We start from the raw sequence: 17,851 nt of genomic DNA, 5'->3' as shown, positions 1-17,851 counted from the left end.
TTAATTTTTTATTCTATAGATAACTTTGATAATCTCTTATATTATAATTTTATCAGTCACAGTAAAAGTATACTCTATACTTATAATATTATATTATTTACTCTGATAAATTCTTTTTAAAAAATTTTAAAACTTTTATAATAGTATTGAGATTAATATTTATTATATCTGAGTATCTCAGTAGTGATGCTGTGAATGTAGATGTAAATCTTTTTATATTTATTAATATTCTCTCTACTTATTTTTACAATTTATCTATTTATTCTTTTATAAATAGAATTTTATATACTTACTTTATTGTCTGTGATTATAAATTAAAATATTTTTATTTAATATAAATATCTATAAATAGAAAGATATTAAGAGCTTCTGATTTATTATAAGATAATATAAGCTGAAATAAATATAATATAATATAAGATTCTTTTTTTATATGTATCTTATAAAGTGTTTGTAATACTTATCTTTAGTATTCAATTTTTCAAAGTTATATAGAATTTATTGTATGAAATTGTTCTATATCTACAGCAGTCTATATTTATCAGATATTTCTATATTCATCTTTTCAGCTATTATTTACAGAGATTTAGCTCTTTTTTTAAAAATAGATATTATATATAAAATCTATTATAACTCAGTGAATTGTTGTTCTGTAAGCTTATACTTTATATAATAATATAATTATATATATTCTAATCAGTTGAAAGTAGTATTATTTTTATATTTATTATTAAAGTATAATAAATTAGATAGATTGTCTGATTTAATATATTCTGTGATAAGTGATATATTCTCTGAAAATACTGTTTATATTATATATACTAAGTTAGAGTCATTTACTGAAGTATTAATATTCAGTAAATTAGTTAAATTATATAGTAAAATCTTGAAAATTACTGAGTATTTAATCTTATAATATATATATTTCAGTTTTTGATGAAGATCAGTCATTTGAGTGTCTTATTTATTCTTAATATTTATTAAATTATCTATAAAATTTATAGTATCTATTATTTATTACTGAGTAGTTTCTATATACTGATATTTCTTTTATATTTTAAACTCTGTCTAATAAAGATTATACATTACTAGAATCTCTTTTAATAAAATATTATAAATAAGAAGTTTATTATTCTTGAATATAAGAGCTGTTACTTTATATACTACTTTATATAGATCTTTGAAAATTAGTTGTATTTTCTGTGATTCAGATATAAGAAATGAGTGTTGATTAAAAATATTTATAATAATTATCATTGATTATATATATACTTTTCTCTATATCTTAAGAATATTGTTTTTTCTGTAATAATTTTTTATTGATATTTTTTTGATTGTATAACTGACTGATATTTTCTTTTTAAGCTTATAAATAAAGTAGTTCTTTGAACTGTTGTTCATCTCTACACTGTCTTTTTACACTTTCAATTTATTTTATATAATGATAAATTATCTGCTACTGATATTACAATTGAAAGTATTCTGAACTCACTGTTTATTTGTATAATAGAGTATAAAAATAATCACACTAATATAATAACTATAATATATATTGTAGATAGAATTATCATATCTTCAGAAGTATATACTCTCTTTGATTTAGATATACTATTAGATATAATTCAAAAATTGCTTGAGCTTTTGCAAACTTCTAAGCTTGTCAGCTCTTCTTATATGAAATAATTACTAGTACAGTAGTGTACACCATTCTTGATAATAGAGGGTGATATATACCACAGAAGAATAATAAATCAAAATTACTATATTATAAAAATAAATCAGTTGATAGATATTGAGATCAGAGTATAATAACTCAATAAATTCAACATCTTTACAGATAGAAGAAAGATTAAAGTTGTATTTAAAATAAAAGAATAGAAAAAAAAATATTGCTGAATAATTAAATAATAGAAAACTGATATTTACTGCAGATCTGAGAAATATAATTCAGTAAAAAAAAGAGTAGTATTTATACTTAGATTTGATGATAAAATCAAAATAGCAATTTTCACTTAATATCAGAATTTGAAAATTAGTTATAAAAAAATAATAAAAGATAGAATAGCAGAGTAGAGACATAAAAAAATTAATAAAATGCAAGTTTAAAATTATAAAAATCATATATGAAAAAAGACATAGAATCAGATTTAAAAACAAAGAAAAATTATACTTATATAATAAAGTATTAAAGAAAGTGATGATCAAATAACAACTGTAAACTCTTTATCATAAGAAATATATAATTATAAATCATTTTTTCTCTTTTTTATATTTTCTCTTTTTTTATTCACATCTTTCATCTGCTCAATATTCTCATCTACTATTGATATTTATTAATTACAGAGATAGAATCTTTTTAATCAATTATCTACAGTACTTGATTCAAATTCTTTCTGATATATCACTGTATTATGTTCTATAGCTTAATTCTTGTAGAGTCTTAAGAACCTCTTGTGATAAAAGCAGCTAGTTCCCGCACCGCTGCTTACAATGAATTAGAGGTGTTTCAAGCATATTTCTGATGCTGGTTGAGATCATTTCATCTAGTTCTTGCTGTCATTGTTTATTACTAGTGTGGAAAATTGAGCATGGTTTATTTATAAGACCCACTTTTTTAAAACCATGTTCATGGTTGAATAAACCACATTCAACTGTAACCCAGTCTTCGTTCTTTTTTATCCCCTGCCAATTTGTTGGACACAGCTTCTGAGTCATCCCGAATATCTGCTGCTTCTGAGATACCTTGTGATTACGCTGTAGTAGTTTCAATGATTCAGTGAATACATGCTGCGAGAGAGGAAAAGGCATCAGCACTGATAGAATTGCTCCATAGATGGATTTTGCAAATGGCTTTCCCGAGGTCGCAGTAATGGCTTCATCAGCAAACCTTCTTCATAGTCGATATTGTTAGCCTTCCTGATCCTTCGCTTGTCAGATACCCAGCTACTCTCTGCAACCTCATCGTTCATGTCTCCGCCATCGAAATGTTTCGAGATGATACTAATATCCGAGTATCCCCAGTCCAGGGATCACCTCGGCCGGCTATTGTAACGTACAGGGACCTTGCCATGACTATTCGGAAATTGAGGTCAAGGATTCACGATTTTCAATGGAATATACCGTTGTGGCCAAAGCGGGGTTTACACCGATGAAAAATGAAGCAGTGAAGATAAGAATTGGATTGCCCACATTCCAGATGGGAGGCAGTAAGTTGTTTGCTAATCAAAGAGAGCTTTGTTCAACCCATAGAATATGAATTCTTTGGCATTGTTTCTTGGATTTCTGTCCCTTGTGATGGGACAGACTAACTTGTTATATGATCCTGCAAAATTCCCAAACATTCCAAGTTATGGACCACAGGTAATAGAAAGACTTTACTACTTGCTGTTTGACCAGGCAGTCTGGCTGACAACAACTGGTAGCCCAACCCTCCATACATGGTGGACAACCAACACAACTACTTCAAAACTGCACCAGACAAAGGTGAGCACCGGCCCACTGACTATTGATCAACGCGTACCCTTCTGAATATGACATTAACCCTTGTACTAGGAGCACAAAATGGCCCAGTATGGCTTGAGTCTGGTAGTTTGGAGGCCTACATATCACAACACTTAAAACAACTTAATCGCACCTCTGTTGATGCTTCCGAGAACTTAAACAAAGTTGCTGGAAGTGCTCCAAACACTACTGCTGATAGTAGCTACTGGTTGCCGAAGCTTGCTCATTTGGGAGTTGTAAGTGCTTTCTTTCCACTGAGCTGTTCTGCTGAGCTAATCTAGTTCTATAGCAACCCCTTGCTGGAGCTGATTACAAGTTTTACCGAGATGTTGTGGAGTATGGTGCTGATAATACAGGTGAGAAAGATGCAACAGAGGCAATAAATGCAGCAATTGGAGATGGTGACCGATGCGGATTGGAATGTGGAAATACATTCACAAAAGGTGCTATCATCTATTTTCCTGTAAGTGGGTTTCTCTTCTGTACATATCTATTAGTCTTAAATTAATCTTTGCTATTATTCTAGCCAGGAACATATAAAATCTGCCGCCCTATCATTCAGCTATACTATACTCAGTTCATTGGTGATGCTTTGGACCCGCCTACAATCAAAGGGTGTGATACCTTTCAAGGCATTGCCCTTTTTGATACAGATCCATATATTCCTAATGGTAATGGTCAAAATTGGTACATCAACCAGAATCAGTTCTTCCGTCAAATTCGGAATTTTATTTTTGATCTAACTGAGATGCCTCTCTCAACAGCTGACCATGATCAGCTGCTTGTACCAACAGGTATCCATTGGCAGGTTTCTCAGGCTTGCTCATTGCAAAATTTGGTCTTCAACATGCCTAAAGCAACTGACAGTAACAAAGTCACTCATGTTGGCATTTTCATGGAAAATGGTAGTGGGGGATTTGTCTCTGACTTGGTATTCAATGGGGGAAATATTGGCTGGCGTGCTGGTAAGTAAATTACCTTCTGAGCTTCTAGATTAGTTATTTAACTGTGTCGCTGCTAATATGGCTCTTGTGACAGGCTCCCAGCAGTATACAGCAATGAATCTCAAATTCAATGGCTGCCTCACTGCAGTTCAAATGATTTGGGACTGGGGATTCAATTGGCAACGTATTGAGGTTGATGGTGGAGCCATTGCCTTCAATATTAGTGGCAGGGGTGGTGACACTGGCCAGGGTGTAGGCTCGGTTTCTATCATTGGTATGTTTAAAATACACAGCAATGTATATGTACATTTAAACCTGAGCTGACTTAAGCAGATTCGGTGATATCCAATTGCCCAATTGCTATCTTGACCAACTCTCAGAAAGATGGGATCAATGGGCCCCCTAACATTGTCATTGACAATTTGAAGATGAATGATGTTGGAACAACAGTTAAGAGTGAGAATGGTGATGTCATTCTTGATGGCACTAATCATGTCAGCCTCTGGGCAATGGGACGTCGCTATGATGGATACAATGGAACTTATATTTCAGGTGAAGTTGATGCACCTAAAAAAGGAAAGCGCCTGCTGGATGAAGATGGCAAGCTCTTCTATCGACCTCGCCCTCAATACAAGGACCTCAAGGTAGACGAATTTTTGATTGCTACTGAACATGACTGCAAGAATGATGGAACTGGGGATAATACAGGAGACATTAATGCTTTTCTTGAGAAGGCCAAAAAGGAACACAAAATTGCATACTTTCCAGCAGGTGTCTACAGAGTTGGTGGCACTGTATTCATTCCAACAGGCTCCAGAGTGCAAGGTGCGAGTTGGTCACAGATACAAGGAGCTGGGTTCTACTTCAATGATATTCATAATCCACGTGTGGTAGTGCAAGTTGGTGAGAAAGGTGATGTAGGTGACATGGAGATAGTTGATATGATGTTCACTGCTCAAGGAGCTACAGCTGGCGCCATACTTGTTGAGTGGAACGTGCATGAGGACAGTCAAGGGTCCGGTAAGTCACACCTTTATGTGAACTACAACTCTTTAGCGCAAATGCCATTTTCTAACTTCAGACATGAACAGCTGCTATGTGGGACTCACATATTCGTGTGGGAGGAGCTTCTGGTACAGATCTAGATATACAGACTTGCCCAAAGTTTGAGTTTAGTGACGCTTGTATTTGTGCTTCACTCTTGTTCCACATCACTCCCCAAGCCTCAGGGTATTTTGAGAATATTTGGATATGGCTTGCAGATCAGTAAGTTAAACCTTTTATTGATGTTGTTGAATTCTTATGAACACTATAGATAGAGGGTTAATTTCAGAATCTGATCAGTGACAATGACAAGAGTGTCTACGATTCCCCTGATAAGATTGCGAATCAAATTAGTCTATACGCTGCTCGTGGAACACTGATAGAGTCTGAGGGGCCCTCCTGGTTCTATGGTACTGGCTCTGAACACACTGTTATGTATCAATATCAAGTATATGGAGCAAAAGATGTGAGCGGCCAGATAAGTACAAGTATCATAAAGTCATGCATTGTACTAATTGAATGTTTTCTAGATATATCTCGGCCATATTCAAACAGAGACTCCATATTACCAGCCAGTTCCTATAGCACCTTTACCATTTTCCTTTACCAAGGAATTTCCTGGTGATCCATCTTTTGAGAAGTGTAAGATCACTGGTTGTTCTGCAGCGTGGGGTCTGCGCATTATCAACTCAGAGGGTATCACACTTCACAGTTCAGGATTATACAGCTTTTTCCAGGAGTATTACCAGGACTGTGTTCCAACACACAATTGTCAAGAACATATTCTTGAAGTTAAAGGAAGTAAAGATGTTGCACTTTTCAACACTTTCACTGTTGGAATTGTGGAAATTGGAACTGGAATAAAGTAAGTGACTTTTTTTCATGAGTGTACCTAGGCACACAGATGTAACTAACATTTTAATCTTAGTCATGGTGCCATTTTTCAGAATGATTCAAATCAAAGGTTTGTTTGATTGTGTCATAGTTCTTTCTCTGCTGAGTTTACCCACTAATGATGAACCTTCAATCACAGTGGATTTACAACCGAGATTAGTGTTTGGATTCCTTTGGAAGGAGATGATGAATATGATATTGTTTATGTTGGGCCTGAAGTCTATAATAAGCCATCACTTACATGCCCAGCTGATTGCATTCTTGTGTTTCCTACAAGCTTGCTCTCTTCAAAAACAACAATTGACCCAGGTAAATATACAACCACTGTTGAGTATGGGCACCGCAGCACAACAACCATCAGTGGACGTGAAGTGCCCACATTCTATACAACTGTCACTACAATCACATTGACTATAGACCCAATCACCACAGATGGAATGCCCTACTCAAATATCAATATCACTGAAGGACAGACAAGTACTTCTCTCACTGTACTGCCTAGTGTTGATATTCCACCCATTCCTGTACCAATCTCAGATGGAGAAGGGAAGACAACCACTCGCAATATCACAGTTCCACCATGGCCAGCTATTACCAGAGGACCACCAGAGAGCTGGAGCAATCCTGATGCATCCTCTACAGATGGTATAAAGGAAGGAGTTTACCACACTCCTTTTGTGACCAGTGTTGTTGCCACTAAACCCACTGTTTCAACACTTTCATTTCCATCAACTGTCAGTCCAATTGTGGTGAAATGTCCACCCAACTCAAGAGTCCCTTTCAATACTCCAAAAACAACACCTATAATCAACTGTATAGTTCCCACAACAGTATCTGTTGGTTTCACTTGTCCTGCAACAAAAGTTGTTACATTTATTGGTTCCTCTACTGGTGTTTTCACAGTTGACTGCACTGTCTCAACAATATTCACCAAGCCAGATCAAACAATCACTTCAGAGCCCACAAATAAACCAGTGAGTATTTTCAATATATCTATAGATCTTTGAAAGAGATCATTGTGGTGCTGACCATACATTGCAACAGACAACTACCCAGTCACTTCCAGTATGGTCAACATGGCCACCTCGAGTGGTCACACCAATTGAAGAAGAGGTCAAAAAGCCAGAGCCAGGTAAAACATCATGCAAACTCTGGTTTTTCTCTGTAAGTCTTAGAGGTGAAAAGTTATAGTTTCTCCTTGAGCCTCTTGATTGACTGGATGCAGTTCTGTCTAAATGGGGAGAACAAAGGCTTACGCTGGAATCTCCCACCGGGTATATACCCACCGTGAGTAGCTTGTTTCAATATACCTTCAATTGTCAAGAGTGGTACATTAACATAATTTATCCTCAAACATAGAGGCCCACCACCCCCGGGCGCAATAGATCCTCCCCCATCATGGACGATAAAACCTCCTCTCCCACCTTGGCCTCCAATCACGTAAGATCTCTGTTCAGCTCAATCTTCGAAAATCATAGAGATACACCATAAACTGACGTGCACTTAGTGTTGGGCGAGATAATATTTTAACATACCCCAAGGAGGAACCTACTAAATGCGAGAAAAAATCTGCAGAAATATGCATGACAACTGTATTTAAGACTACAACCACTCATGGAACAATTACCTCCACAGCCTCATCCATCAGTTCAACATGTGATACAATTCGTGGGTGTTCAGCATCAGATTGGGATACAACAACCACACAAACCAAACCAGATCACTGTCCATCACCCACAACCAATCCAGTGAAGGGCACTGCATCTGTCATACCACCCCCAGGCTGCCCTGCAAATGCCATTGTTTATCCATCAAATATGAAAGATGCGGGGCAAATTCCTCAGATCCTTGATAAATACAAGGGAAAATATGTTGAGGTCAAATCAAATGAGCTTCAGCAGGTAGCATTCATCTGGGTTCCTTTGTTGGATCAAGAGACCATGAACGCCTTGTTAAAATCTGTAAGGACTGAATACATGTCAGAGTTGAAGCACATGAGAGTGATGGCTGATTTTAGTTACATAGCCCGATGTTGCAGACGCTTATTACTACGAAAGCTGGTATGCTAATACAAACCAGAGAGGCTCTGACTCAGACCGCAGAACAAAACGTGATAATAACCCCTCTGAACCTATATTTCCTTATAAACAGGGGAATATCAATCATTCGACCAGCAATAGAGCAGTTCTGGATGAGCATAACACAAATCAATCCGCACAGTCAACTTCAAAGACACGATCGAACCCGTATATTTGGGACCTCTCCCAGATCTCCACTCCGAAAAATGCGGTTTGGAACTTACCGGACGGCTCTACTGTAGATGGAAATGGCTTTTTTAAGTTCAACTTTGATGAAACTTCAGGAAGAGGCCAACATATATATATGCTGGAGGACGGCTTCTACCCCAATCACCCTGTGAGATGACACCTGTTAAGTCCATTCAGTGCAATATTGAGTGTCTGAACGTTAAATACACTTTCCAATGAAAAACTGACTGAGGTTCAATTCTTGTAGGAATTTAGAGGTATGGACATTGAAGTTTTGACGCCAGATAGAGAGAGCCAGCCGTGGGCTCCCGAGATAATCCTTAGGCCTAATTACCTTCACGGGGCTCAGGTAGGTTCCAAGATTGTTGGGGCCAATTTGGGCCTTTGCGACAATTGCAAACTCCATGTGTCACCTATATTTCTAAATGATGAGTTGTGGGTTGAACGATTAATCGAGCAGTTGATGGTCATTCAGAACCATGTGTCGCGTAACGGTTTCCAGCACAAAGCAACCATTAACATGAGCTTCGGCCTCGACTCACGTATGAGACATGCGTCTGTGAGAAGATTTTGTAGGCTATATTAGTTCCCTTACAGTTCTACATTGCCTCAATCTACTCTCCAATTCTGAGGTCATCAAGATGAGGAGCTGGGTACCGCTTTTTCCACTCTTGCTAACTATTGTCTTACTGGTGGGTGTGCTACGTAGATGAACTACTCGCGACTCTCGATACTTGGGGTGTTTCTATGGTTTGCGCGGCTGGCAATAATGCAGTGACTGTTTCGGGTATCATCCAGTACCCTGCTCTCTTCGCCGATCCTAGCAATACATTTTACATAAAAAATATTATTGTCGTTGGGGCGACAGATCCAGACGGCAATCAGGGATTATTCAGTCAGTACGAGCCCTGGATAACTACTTTTGCCCCTGGAGAGAATTCATGGCTTCCGGAAACGCCTACAGGCGGCTACAACCGCTTGTACGGAACCTCCTTATGTAGGTTTACACTAAAGTTCAAGATTGAGAAACCCCCACCGAGCAAAAGTAGTAACTTACAGTCTGTTTAAACCCTAGCTACCGCTCTCGTATCTAGTTTAATCGGATATTATAAATCGATTCAGTCACCCTGGAAAGACCAATTGAGGGATCCTGCCAACGTGAAGAAAATGATCAAGATTTTTCATCGTCGCATTGAAGTCGACGGCAAACAATTTGAATGGGTAGGGGCGAAACCTATCATCTGGAATGGGCAGATGAGTACACGTTCCTGTCTAGCTGACTATGATACAATTGACGAATGGGACCTGTCAAAAAGGTGCCCAAGAATCAAAGCAAACCTTGCGGAGGAAACAAATGAGGGAGAAACCTTGGAGCCTTGTCAACCCGGAACTGGTAACCCGCTCAAGCAGCTCGACGGTTCTTATTGCCCGCGCATGCCCGGCGCCGGCAGCCATACTGTTAGCTTCACCAGTAAAGCTGGAGTGAAGCCAACTCCCACATGTGCATCCGGAACCGGCTGTGGCGGCCACTTATGCACAGGCTTTTTCTGTTCACCAATGCCAACAGGAGTGCCCCCAGATCGCCACGACCCAAAGGACCCAAATGCAAGCAGTCGAGTACCAACAACCACCGGGCCCGGTGACCCGGAAACCCACATGCAATGACAAATGCAAGCTGGACAAGGGCAATCCATGCAAGTGCAATGAAAACGGTTGTGACTCTGAATCGCCTGGCTGCTGTGGCAATGCCAGTTGTCCAATGTGTGACTGTGGGGACAACAGCTGCTCCCCCAGCTCACCAGCCTGTTGCAAGACTGAAACATGTCAATGGTCATGGACTGGTGGCGGCGGAGGTGACGGAAGCGGGAAACCTCCAGGGCCCCGTATTGGTAGCTTGCTCTTTGCCTTGGACGAAACCTACCGCTCGTACCCTGGGGGTGACGTGTTGACCCGCTTCTGGAAAGTGTTCGTTTCAGAACTCGATAGAGAGGCAGATGTGTGCAATGACACGCCTCTTAAACTTGTAGACGCGTCCTCAGACCCAGAGAATAGACCTCATTACCCTCCGTCAATGGAATTTACCGTCGGGCCGGGGCATATGTGCAAATACACAGAAGACTCAAATGGGGCTGGCATTCTGAAATGCGATGGGTCCAAACACTCTCCTTGCAAGGCCAGAGGTCTAGATGACAAGAAAACTTGTTTAGTACCAGTGCCGGGCTCAACCCCGTCAACCTACTACCTGGCTGTGGATTGTAAGTTCTAGGTGGCGGGTGGCCAAGTACGAACAATGGCTAGGGAAGGAAATGAAGACCCTCATCTAGCAAGATAGCAAGAGAAGATGTAGTTTTGTAAATCTTTTGAAAATGAAATTAAATGAATGGCTTTCTGGATGAAAGAGACACTTTGAATCCACAGTTTATTATCAGTCTGTAGAGAAGCAGCAAAGCTGGTGTCAAGTAGATCACGCGCTCTTTAATTGCAGGGCTTGTAGCATTACAATTCAAAATAAATTGTAATTGCAATCCCTCACACAATGGTCAAATTTGCAAACCATTCGACGCCACACTTTCATCATGAGTACACAAACAACTCAAACTCATTTATATTTATTATATATATTATTCTTATATATCTATATATATCTTTCGGAGGCCCGGTGGCGTAGCGGTTAACTATCCACTTGGTGCCCCAGAAGGGGCGCGGGTTCGAATCCTGCAGGGCTCATTTTAACCAATTTCCACTGTTAAATCACCAAACAGTACCAGGTGTAACCAGCCCCTTTTAAGACACCAGCTATAACCGGGCGCTAAATTCTCACTGATCTTGTAGGGCTAGAACCCCCCAAGCGCATCAAGTTAGATCAGTACTGGATAGGTAAGGTGTTGTGGGGGTGGAGACACCTGCAGGATAGCAAATCATTGTCAAGCTTAACTAGCCAGGGGTTCACCACCACTTCACCCACTACTATCTAGGCACCCCTAAATTCTGAGGAATGATTTAAAAACTACCCAATTAGAGCACCCCGGGCCTAGCAAGGACCTAGGTGAGATGAGGCCTAGACGCCCTTAATAGATGGTTAGTGCAAGCAAGACCATGACAGCCAATTGGTAGGCTGGAATGCTGAGATTGACAGCTGAAAGATTGAGGGGTTTAACTAGAACTGAGTAGCTCTGATGTTATTCTTAGTGAGAATCCCACTTAGATAGACTAGTTAAAGAACCTGAATGGGCAGTGGCACTCTAGAGAGAATGATAACCTCTAATAATAGCTCAAGAGGACAAAGGCAGTGGCTGGTTATATAGAGTGTTAAAATATATATATAGCTCAAGATGTAAACTGCAGAGGTTTGTTCTGTAGAAATTGTTGTTGTTTTTTGTTTTGATATTTATTTTATTTTCAGCTATTTTATTGTTGATTTTATTGTTGATTTATTTCAAAAAGGTTCTATTTGTTAAGTATTGATTTTACAGTTGTTAAAACACTCTTTAAATTTCCTTTGTAATAGTTACTATTTTTCTTTTATATATATTGAGTTGATCTGAATTGACTAATTGTCAGTTTTTAATATTAATCTTTCTGATTGAATATTTTAATTAGTTGTTTGATTCTGAGCTGAAATTCTGTTACTGCATGTATCAAATTGCTTTTGTATATTAGAAAATTCTTGATTTGAAAAATTCTGAAATATTTCAGATAGATGTTATAGTCACTGACTGCATACATCTATAAATGAAGAATAATAATAATAATAATCAAAAGACTGAAATATATTATTATAAAAAAACTGACTTTCACAGTATTTATTTATAATATAATCAGTTTATAGTATAAAGAGATGCTACTCAGATACTCTGCAATAAATCTGATAACTTTCTTTATTTATAAAATAAAGACAGTCTTCATATAAAATGAGAAGATATTTATAGTTATAATGAATATACAAGAAATCTTTGATACTCTACTGTATAGACAGTTTTTTCAATGAATAATATAACAGAGATAATTATAAAAGCTGCTATAGTTTATTAATAGTTTTTTTATAAAATATAAAACTCAGATCTATCTGAAAGAGATTATCACAATAGTATATTAAATATAGTATAGTATATTATAAAAATCTTCTCTATTTTTAATACTGTTTCTTCTATATCTGACAGAGCTGCTGTAATAGAACTCAGAATTGTATTTTAATTATATAGATAATCTGAACATCTGAAGAGTATTTTATTTACTGAATAATAATATCATTCTTCTTAGTTAGAATATTCAGAATATTCTGAGATGAGAAGAAATAAATAAAATAATTTTCATATCAGAAAAGCTCAAAATAATTCATCTGATAAGAAAGTAATATAATAAAATATCAGTAGTAGTTGTATTAAAGAATTTTATTATATACTCTGTAACTGTCTCAGCTGAGTAAAAGTTAGTACTCTATTAACTGAATATATACTTTAATAGAAGATTTATCTAAAGATTATATATTTCTATCTGAGTAAAAAAGATAAAAACTATAGCTCAGTATATTCAGAGTCTGAGAAAAATCAGAGATAAACTTTCAACAGATACTCTGTAGAAGACAGTTATCATCTATATAATTTTCTTTATACTCTATAATACAGAGATCTGATACAGCAGTTATATACAGCTGATAAAATATATAGATAGAAATAAAAAGATTAGCTCTTATCTGAATTGATATATGAAGATGATAAAGAAAATACTTATTATAGCAGTTAGAAAAATTCTCTCAGTTTTTTATATAATATTTACTACTACTCTCTATCAGAATACTGAATTTTTATCAGTAATAATAACTCTGAAGAAGATTAAGATATACTTTACAATAAAACTTCAGACAGTAAATAAAAAGCATTCACTAATTTCACAGATTATATTATTTATAATTATACAGAGAAAAAAAGTCAGCTCTCAGCAGTATCTGAAGATTAAGATTTAATATCTGAAGATATTATTTTCTGCAGTCAATAGACTCACACTCTTCACTCTGTACTACTCAGAGAAATATGAGATAGATTTTATAGAAGATATTGATAAAAAAAGTACTGTTCAAATATTCAAAAATTAATAAAAAAATCAGTCTAAAATAAATCTCTTTATCTTCTCAGATAAATCAGAATAGAGTTATAATAATTATAAATAGATGAAATATAACTTTATAATCTATTAGAGAAATAAATAATTGATCAACTTCTTTGTAGTACTGAGCTCAATAATATATATCTTTGATACTGAGACAGTCAGTATCTATCAAGAACTGAAATATACTGTAAAACTTTTATTTTATACTGCAGATAATAATAATATTCTCTGAATCTGACTCTGTCTGAATAATATCTTAGTTATCTAAAATATACACAGAAATACAGTAGTCTTTTCAGATTGAGTTTTTGATTACTGTTATAAACTTCTCAGACAGTATAGAGTGAATCTGAAGTAATTCTCAGAATATATAAAAATTAAAAATAATGAGAAAATAGATTATCTGATTAAATGAGTAGTCTCTTCAACAGCAGTCTCTGTATATAAATCAAAGATTTTATTTATAATCAGTAGAATTTATATAGTGAACAAGTAGCTGAGCTGAAAGACAAAGTAAAAGTGATAAAATAGTGTCTGTAATAAGCTGTTAAACTGATACTGAGACTGAAGATTTGTAACAGATGTGTCATCTAAGCAGAAGTTATCAATGTTGCAGATTAAATCATTCATACTGTCTGTGCAGTTCATACAATCCATTTCAATAGCACTATCAACAAACTTGACACTATTCTAATAACAGTTTATAAATCAATTAAAAAAAGAAAGAGAAAGAAGATCAGAAGAAGAAGTTATACAAAAGAATTTTTATAGATAAGAAAATCAAAGTAGAAGAAATATCAGAAATCATACTCTGAAGAAGCACAGAGCAGAAGAATCATTAGAGTATTAAGATATATATAATTATAAGACAGAATTACAAAAAGATATGAAAGAACTTTATAAGTATATATAAGTATGTGAGTGTGCAGTAGAGGATTGATTGCATAAATTAACTATCAATAGATACTAATTCATTATATTATCTTTCTCTACTGAAATAAGCAAGAATTTATAGATATCAAATACAGCAGTATTCTTCATAATAGACACAGATTCTCAGATTAAACAATTATATTCTATTCATTTAATAAAATATTCACAGTAATGATAATTGATTCTGTTACTGAGAATTGTTTCAATTTCTTATTCAAGTTCATTGTCTTCTTCTACAATGACAGATGATTGTCAGTTAGAAGTTTTTTGTAAGAAAAACAGATTCTCAGCTACAGATTGAAACAGATTCATATGAAAAATATTATAAATATCAGATAGAGTGTTCAGTCAATAGTTATAAATATCTAACACTTCTATTACTGTATATTTGATATGATAGTAGTTCAGTATATATAAGAAATGATTTATTTTTATATTTCTGAGATCTAGTCAAATCTTGTCTTCTATATTGTATCAGATTATAGGATTTTTTTTAATATTCATTTGATCTTTATAGTTCTGTTGAGCACTAGCTATCAAAGCTTCAGCTTATTCACAGACTTTTTTAAACTTACTGATTATATTCTCTACTGCTTACACAGAACTACAGATATATATAGTCTTTCAGAGAATTTCAGAGAAGTTCAGAATTTCTAAATAATTATATAGAAGAAAGAACAGACTTATATCTGTTGTAGTAGAATCTTGACTATTTATAGTAATCTCAGCATACAGCAGCAGATCACTTCAGTTATTTTGTATATAATTATAGAATTTTCAGAGAGTATTCTTAACTATCTGTATCATTCTCTCAGTGACTTCATCAGTCTCTGAATAATATACTATTGACAACTTTTATTTGATTCTCAGTAGCTGATATACATGAGTTTAAAGTATACTTACAAACTGACTGTCTCTATCTGATACAATAAATAAAGATAGACTATATATATAATAGAATGAGCTTCTGATAAAGACATTTGTAATGACTTCAGTATTTATTTTATCACAGAGCTGAAGTATTACACTTTTACTGAAATAATCAATAATAACTAGAACATTTATAGAATCACTGTTTTCAGATAAAAAAACTACAAAGTTAATAGCTATATTATATCAAATTTATTTAAAAACAGATAGAGATTTTAGTATTTCTTTTCAGTATTTATATTATACTGTTACTGAGTCACAGCAGTTGCAATTGTATATAAATCAGTATATATTTTTCAATATATTCAGTCAGTAGAATCTTCAGATAATAATACTGTATATAATTTTATATTCTAAATACTCAGTCATCAGTAAATTATAAATATCTTATATAATTTATATTTATAAAAGTTCTGAATTAGAGATTCATTGTCTATCTCAAAAGTATAGACAGTTGTTATTATCAATCAAGTATACTGAGATATTTATTCTTGAATATACATCTATAAGAAATTAAAATACTTTGCTTTATACAGCTTTTACAGTCTGTTGTCAGAATTTATTCATCTCTGCTATTTACTTTCATTATTCTTCAAATAAAGATTTCTGAGCTCAGAATAGATTAATATATATATAAAAACTATCTGATTATATAAAACTTTCTATAATCACAAAGTTGATTAATCAATATTCTCAGTGTTTTCATCTATTATCTAGATTGTCAGAAAATATATCTTATTCTCTGTAGAATAGAGCATCTATAAAAGCATTTTCTGTCTCTGATTGATAATAGATTGCAAATAAGAAACAGCTGAGAAACAGTGATCAGTATATATATCTCTCTATAAGCTTACAAATAATTGTAAAGTATTCTAAGTTCTTATGATTAGTGACAATCTCAAACTTCTCAATACTTATGAGCTCAGATTTTCATTCTTTGAGATATTATATAATTATCAGAAGTTTTTTATTATAAATTTTATAGTTATATTCAGCAGATAATATCTTCTTTAAGATGAAGATACAGAGTTATAGAATATTTTCATTATTATATTATATTAGTACTTCATCTACTATATAATCTGAAGTATCTGTTTTAAGAATTATATACTTATCTGAGTTGAACAACTGCAGTATTGAGATGATTGTGAATATATACTTTAATTTCTTGAAAGCAGCATTCACTTCAGTGATTCATTGAAATACAGTATTCTTTCATATCAAATTTGTTAGTGATCATACAATATCTGAGAAGTCTCTGATAAATCTTTGATAGAAGTTGATGAATTCTAGAAAACTTCTAGTTCTTTTTATTAAGATAGATATCTCTCAATTGAAAATTGCTTCTATTTTTTTAGAATTCATTCATACATTTTTCTCAGCTTCAATAATGAATTCTAGATAGATTATAAACTTGATTTTGAAGTCACATTTATCAATATTCACTTATAGTTCTACTTCTTATAAATGATCAAGTATCTGTCATATATACTTGCAGTATTCAGTAAGCAATTCATCAGTGAAGATCAGAATATTATTTATATACACTGATACAATCTCATCAAGCAGATCTTATAGAGCTCAGTTGATATATTTCTGAAATATACTGAGAGTATTCACTAGCTCAAAAAAAATTACTGTTCACTTATATAGTTCATAATATATATAAAAGACAGTTAATTATTCATCACTTTTATTAATTCTTATCTTGTAGAAGACTGCAGAGATGTCAAGCTTTATAAATTATTTCACTTTTTCTATTCATTCAAGTATTTTATTGATGAGTGAAAGAGAATATCAGTCTTTTTACATAATCTTATTGAGTTCTCAGTAGTTAATATAGAATTATAAATCTTTATCTAATTTTTTTGCAAATAGTACAGATACTGCAGTGAGTGAATTGCTAATACAGATGAAGTCTTTATTCAGTAGTTTATTGAATGTTTTTTATAAAATAAAAAGCTCATTACATAATATACTGTAGAGAGAATCTTAGAGTGATTGTGAATCCTTACTATTTTTTTTAATAAATTCAATTGTATAATCTATATTATACTCTTAGTGAAAGAGAAGCTTTTCAGCTGCTTTTTTATCAAATATATCTGTGAAGTTTCTGTATATTTTGAGAAGTTCTTTACAGAGCTTTTTGAAGTTCTTAAGCTCTAATTTTTCTAATATTTTTTTGATATCTGTCATGCTAATGATGAACATCTGAATATTCTTTTTTTTATA

At 34.0% G+C, this 17,851-nt stretch overlaps 1 protein-coding gene across 1 annotated transcript; it reads left to right on the top strand.

Moving 5' to 3' along the window:
* Positions 1-3,294: 3,294 nt before the first annotated feature.
* On the top strand, positions 3,295-11,019 carry HCBG_09204 (glucan 1,3-beta-glucosidase precursor; the record flags this gene model as incomplete). The annotated part of the gene is made up of 21 exons (XM_045436253.1): positions 3,295-3,360; positions 3,423-3,483; positions 3,553-3,737; positions 3,791-3,964; positions 4,028-4,466; positions 4,540-4,719; positions 4,779-5,465; positions 5,537-5,711; positions 5,790-5,955; positions 6,020-6,354; positions 6,418-6,453; positions 6,523-7,357; positions 7,428-7,547; positions 7,609-7,670; positions 7,743-7,823; positions 7,891-8,344; positions 8,409-8,798; positions 8,898-9,192; positions 9,360-9,647; positions 9,726-10,108; positions 10,191-11,019. The coding sequence occupies 21 exons, from the start codon at positions 3,295-3,297 to the stop codon at positions 10,914-10,916; spliced, it is 6,138 nt and encodes a 2,045-aa protein (XP_045283036.1).
* Positions 11,020-17,851: the final 6,832 nt, after the last annotated feature.

This window comes from Histoplasma capsulatum (genome assembly GCF_000150115.1).
Source record: "Histoplasma capsulatum G186AR genomic scaffold supercont2.40, whole genome shotgun sequence".
Lineage (NCBI taxonomy): Eukaryota > Fungi > Ascomycota > Eurotiomycetes > Onygenales > Ajellomycetaceae > Histoplasma > Histoplasma capsulatum.
Note: the sequence above shows the minus strand (reverse complement) of the source record. Positions and strands in the feature narration are given on the sequence as shown.